This window comes from Neolamprologus brichardi, chromosome 9 (genome assembly GCF_056152115.1).
Source record: "Neolamprologus brichardi isolate AB-2024 chromosome 9, ASM5615211v1, whole genome shotgun sequence".
Lineage (NCBI taxonomy): Eukaryota > Metazoa > Chordata > Actinopteri > Cichliformes > Cichlidae > Neolamprologus > Neolamprologus brichardi.
The window spans coordinates 22,140,300-22,146,370 of record NC_142112.1 but is presented as its reverse complement, the minus strand read 5'-3'; the positions used below and the strand labels follow the sequence as shown (position 1 = coordinate 22,146,370).

The 6,071-nt window shown below is 42.4% G+C and overlaps 1 protein-coding gene across 1 annotated transcript; it reads left to right on the top strand.

The window, feature by feature from the left end:
• The first annotated feature begins 1,206 nt into the window (after positions 1-1,206).
• On the top strand, positions 1,207-2,875 carry xkr9 (XK related 9). Its single transcript, XM_006794601.2, has 3 exons — positions 1,207-1,547; positions 1,895-2,109; positions 2,191-2,875. The coding sequence occupies exons 1-3, from the start codon at positions 1,231-1,233 to the stop codon at positions 2,817-2,819; spliced, it is 1,161 nt and encodes a 386-aa protein (XP_006794664.1). The 5' UTR covers positions 1,207-1,230; the 3' UTR covers positions 2,820-2,875.
• The last annotated feature ends 3,196 nt before the right edge of the window (positions 2,876-6,071 follow it).

Here is a 6,071-nt window from a genome sequence, read left to right as displayed (position 1 = left end):
CTTACAGTGAGGATCCTGTGCCTGTTGTCATAAAAGGAAGCTACAGTAGTCATTGTTATGCCAATATCAATGTTTATCTATCAATATATTATTGATTTTTTAAAACTAATTTCTATTTTCGCCATTTCTATGTTTCACTTTTGGAAAAAAGGAAGGGCAAGCTGCTTATTGAGCTCAGGCAAAGGTAATCACATGCTTGCAGTAATCATTCAGATGACAGGAAATCCGCTGAGGTGTTACATAACTTCACCTGTCTACGCCTATGTGCTCAGAGCAATTAAAAGGTATGTACACAGATCGTCGTGCACGAGTTTTCTGTTATCAAGTTTTAAAATATGTGGAAACCCGGGCATTTCGTCACTTGCTGGTGATATCAGATATGAAACTGTTACAGGACTGTGACCCTGTTCCTATACACGTATACACATTTCCGACCTGACTGTATAGCTATGTGAGGTGGAGCCCTTTAAAAGAGAAAGAACAGTGGCATTTACAGTTGCCTTCCCTGAATGAACATCTCTCTCCTCTCAGAGTGCACTGGTAAGTTAAAATGCTTGTGTGTGTGTGTGTGAGAGTGCTTTGTTGTAGCCTGATTTCAGTGTGATAGCACGCAATGATAACTGTGTAGACTGAATATTATCAAACAGATCTGTAAATGACATCTGAAAATTTTATAAATCAGCTACCTGAACATCAACTTTTTTTTTTTAAATTGCAGTGCTGTTTTATTCAAAATGTTTCTTTTGCCAGCTTTTGAAAATTCCTAATTGAACAACATAGATTTGGCTTATTTGTTGTGTGAAATGTAAGAACAATCCAGTCTCTTATATAAGAGTTCTAATGCTCTGATTTGCCCTGATAGAGATAATCAATAATTGTTCTATTACATAAATAAGTGCTTATCAGGACTTTTTTATGTGTTCATGACATGGATCAAAGGTCAGTATCATGCAGCACCTGACTAAAGTCACGCTGCATTTCATATCAATGACAAAAACAAGCAGCAGTTTGTACAAGACAAAATGTTACACACACACACACACACACATATATTATATATATTTCTTTCTTTGCTTGCCTTCTTTGCAGATTGACCAAAATGGCCCCTGAAACACTGGAAAGGGTCCACAGCAGCATTTCTCCAGACCCTTCAAAGCAAAATTGAACTTCAGGCAAAAGCACATCTGCCTGCAACACAGACGGATACTTCAAGTTTCAAGTGACAACACGATGCCTCAGCCAGACATTCGGTACACCAAAGTGCGATGGCTATTAACAATCGCTGGAGTCTTCCTGTATGTCGGGGACATTTGGACAGACATTGTACTGGCTGTGAAATATTTTCAAGAGGAACAATACGTCTGGACTGGGTTCACCGTAATGTTTATTCTGATCGGGCTACTGGTTACTCAGATCTTCAGCTATGCCTGGTACTGGGATGACTTGAATGACCCTCTCTTAAACCCTGAAGGAAAAAAAGAAATATCAGACATGTCAAAACCTGGGCTTGTTGTCCTGCATGCATTTGGCTTGGGCATCTTTACCAGGTATGCCATTAAAATTACAGCTTTCATGAGACCACAGTAGCCGAAGTAGGATATGACTTTTGAGTTTAACACCTGCAAATTAACTTGAGGTTGCTTGTTGTACCTACAAAAAGGAGTGCCTGCATGTTGTGAGTCAAAACGTGCTTTATGATAATCACGCACATTGACAAAGTGGTATTTAATAAACTGGAATGCCCACATTCAAGCTGTGTTCAACTTGTTGTATGGCATTAAGATAAAGCCTTACAAATGAATCACCGTCTATGCAGCAATAGCACGCTATGCAATAACACGTGCACTGCAGGGTGGCAGCTTGTTTGTTTTCATTGTGTTTGCCTTGTCTCTAGGTATTACCACCTGCTGAAAGAGGGTTTCCACGTGGTTTGGACGAAATCAAATGGCGATGGGGTGGAAAAGCTGAGGGAAGTTCACAAGAAGCTGTTTTGCGTGGCCACCGATCTGAGCATGCTCAAGCTCTTTGAGACTTTCCTGGAGAGTGCCCCCCAGCTCCTTTTGCAGCTTTACATATTACTGGGCCACAACAAAGTCTCAGTCATACAGTGTAAGTAGAGACAAAAGACACTCTACACATGTGTGCGAACCTGAAGAATCATTACTTACACTGCCTATTCTTGTCTTTCAGGTCTATCCGTGGCCTTCTCCTTCTGTAACATTGCATGGTCACTGGTGGACTATCGCCGCTGCCTGCGGAGATCTCTCCCCCATATCAGAGAAATGCCCTCTGGCCTCCCCACAGCAATCTACATCCTCTACAAAATTTGTACCATCACCAGCCTCATTCTCTGCTACAGCCTCCTTCTCATACTGAGTATCTACACCACAGTAGCACTCACTGTCCTCTGGCTGCTGGCAACAATATGGACACATTTGCTTGAAACCAAATTCTGCTCAGGCAGAAGCCTGGAGTTTCTCTACAGGGCAGTTGTAGGAGTCATCCTGACATTCACATTTTTTAATGTGAAAGGACAAGACACAAAAGTAGCCATGACCACCTACTACATTTTCTACACCATTATTAACATTATGTCGCCGTCGTTGATGGCTTTGTTAAAGCCGGAGCTGCAAACAAGCACTTTGCTGCTGACAATCAGCGGTTTAATCTGTGGATGCTCAGTGCTGGGACTGGCGTGCCTCATTTTGTACTACGTCCAACTGCACCCCAGAAGGGTGCAGCGCGAAGAGGATGAGGTGGACGACCCGGGAAAGGAAACAAAGTCACTTGCAAGAATCAAGAACTTCTTGAAACCTTAATGAAGAATTTCTTTTTCAAATTAGTGTAAAAGGGTTCAAAAAGACACGCACAGGTTCAACCGGCCTAACAATTTCACACGGAGATAAAATAAAGGAGCTTTTAGAGGTTTTGAAGGTACTATTTGCACTATTGGTGGCTAGCTAGACAATAATATATGTGGTTGAATGTCTATTTTATTTTTTCTTTACCTATTTATTCTTACAATGTGCAATAAAGTAGGTAATCTGCAAATATTAATGAAAGCAGAATTATCTCTTGATGTTTTCACATGACTTTTAAATCTTGGAAGAAACTGAAAGACAAGATTAATAAAATAAAGGATTTCCCCCAAGTGTGTGTAGTATAATATACCAGTGACGAGAGCAACATAAATACATTGTTGTGCTTCTTAAAGGCTTGTTTGTCAGTGCATCACCCCACCCATATTAGCATTTCTACCCTTAACAGCTAGGTGAAGCACCAACCAAAGCGTTGTGCAGTGTAACATTTGTATATCCAAATCTTGCAAGTGGACCTGTAGTGCATATGCTCAACACAGGATGGCGCCATTATCTAGGCTGTGAGCTCAATGGTAGCGTGAGCAACAGTAACAAAGCCACCAAAGTTGTTCTTTTAGTAAGAAAGCATGAAAGATTACTTAAAGATGGGGTCAAGCCATTTTTTTAAATCCCTCTAATGTTTTCTCCTTAACATTTTCCAAAATCTTTCAAATTATACTGTAGTTGATTTTTTAGGATTCCTAAGTATACTATTTAAGCCTTTAACCTATATATCATTGCCTTATATCGCTTGTTTTTGTCTAAAAGTTAAAAAAAAAAAAGAGTTCAGCTGATCAAGTACAGGATCACACACAAAACAGGAAAGCTGGACAGTCGAGATGCTCACCAAGAGTTGAAGAGTGGATCATCTACCACTTCAGTAATGTCACTGAACTTGAATATTACTGTAAATGTAGCTACCAGAAGGATCCTCAGCATCCTAATACTCAGAAACTGAAAGGTGGCAACTAAACATCCCCCCTTCCCCTCCTGAGAAGTAGTGAAGACAGGGGGTCATGGATGAGCTAACCAGAAATAACAAACCAGTGCTAATTTTGTTTTGACTACCAGCAAAATATTGTATGAGTCAAGCCGGAGAGAGCTGCGGACGCTGTTTCTTCCTGGCTTGGGCAGAAAAGGAGGGGAGGGGAGGGTGGCCCAGTGTGAGCTCACCTGGGAGGAACGCTGACAAACCGCAGGGTCCAGAGAGCACGATGGTTGTTGGCTCTCAAATAAGCGCAGCATGTCCCCCTCCACCCCCACCCTCACCCCTGGCCTTCCTTTAATTTAGCCAAACTCGGAGCTTTCTGACTTGTTTACTCCAAGAGGCCACTTTAACTTTCATCTGTCGGTTGTGCCGTGTCAGAAGCACTCCATAAAATGACAAATTTAAGTGAGGAACTTTTGTTGGAGAGGAAATGAATCACTGCCAGGTAGTGCACAGAATTTTACTGTGGAACCTCATCGGACACACTCCAACTCCACGGCGGCGTGCATTTGATTTGTGCCTATTTAGAGAACACAAAGGTGATTAGATATAGTTCAAAAAGACAGAAATGTATGTGTAGATTGTCCGTGATGCTAATTTTTAACAACTTTCCTTTGGGTATTAGCACCTGCAGGGAGGACTCTCAACCAAAATCACATCAACCTTTGCATTTAAGATGATGAATGCGCACCTCTCTGCCCTCTACTGTATATTTCCTCGGGCGCAGTGAACTAATGCAATGTAAATCTGCCAGAGGGATTTTTATTGGGAGAAGACACATGTGTCTTGTGCTGGAGTCCTAAGCAGTCTCTCTCTCTGTGGTCTTTGTCGAACTACATATGGCGGTGACTCACCACTGATAGCACTGCCAGGGAACAGTCGCAAGCCATTGGGATAAAATGTGTTGAGTAAAGCATTACCTCCCTGTCTCCAGGAGAAAACAAGCAGAGAGAACGCTGGCGTTGACAGCCTCACAGTAATTTCCACTCCTGGCACTGAGAGCTTAATACCCAGTAATCTCTAACTCCGATCTCGTTGAAATGCGCCTCCAGAAAATGCTGGAGCGCTCGGTGAGAATCTGAGAAACTAGACCCAGATCAAAGATGAATCTTCAGAGCACCACAGGTCTCCATTTTGCCAAGTAAAGGCCTGATCTTGCGGTGCTATCGAAGACGGCAGCAGTACCAACACAAAGGCATGCAATCACCCACTGTCACCGCCTCAGCACCGGCTCTGATTTGTCTGATTTGAATGGCACTCCATGTCTACGTAAACAGTCTTGACCGCTGACCTTTCCATAACCACCGCTAAACTTTTCACCAAATCTTATCTTTTTGTTTTCCATCACTACATCCTGGAACAGCCGGTCAGAGTTGGAGAAACGATGGGGGGATTCCTGGCATACGCCATCCCCACAATTTGTACAGACACAATAAACCCGGGAAGGCAGGCTGTTTTTCATTAGGGCTTCAAAGTCCATATAAACCATGATTAATGAAGCCCTAAGATGCTGTATGTCTTTAATTATTATGGCTTGACTGCTACACCAGTGCCTCAGATGCATTAGCAGTGCTGGCGATCTGTACACGTCTGCCTGGCTCGTTCTGACATGGCAGCGTCGCCTCATTCTCGGAGAATTCCTCAAATGTGGAGGAAGGGAGTGATAGACCCCCCCTCCACCTCCACCACCACTTTTTTTTGCAGTGGCACAGAAATTTCTTTAATCACTGTACATGCACACTTACAAATTAGGTTGGGCAGTGACAGATTGGAGAGCAGGCTGAGTATAATTACATGCAGTGGGCTGGTGTGTGTGATCACAGCGTGGCATTGCGTTACCCAGAGGGTTCTGTAAATAAAGCTCTCGTACAATGAATGAGGATATTGTATGCATTATGGTGGGTACAATGGTCTTACCATTGTTACTACTAGGATTTTTGCTACGGAGTAGCTGTCAGTCTTGTATGTCAAGAGGCGCAATGAGGGAAAGTCAATCTGGGATTAAGCAGAAATTACTGTAGATGAGGTCAGTTGTTGCTATAATTCTGACATAAGGCATCAATTTGCCTGAAGCGACGAGTCATCTAGCGTGGAGAATTAACCTCAGATAGACATATCTTAATTCTCGGGAGACATTCTCCTTATTTGGATATTTATTGTGCAATATGAATGTTGATTTAAAGGGATCGTCTGTTATTATATGGCCCTAATATTTGCTCTGGTTA

Bases quoted from the DNA above. Each gene is read 5' to 3' on its own strand.
- xkr9 (XM_006794601.2), top strand. From the start codon at position 1,231: ATGCCTCAGCCAGACATTCGGTACACCAAAGTGCGATGGCTATTAACA. The intron at 1,548-1,894 runs GTATGCCATTAA...CCTTGTCTCTAG, and splicing joins GGCTTGGGCATCTTTACCAG to GTATTACCACCTGCTGAAAG. The intron at 2,110-2,190 runs GTAAGTAGAGAC...CTTGTCTTTCAG, and splicing joins CAAAGTCTCAGTCATACAGT to GTCTATCCGTGGCCTTCTCC.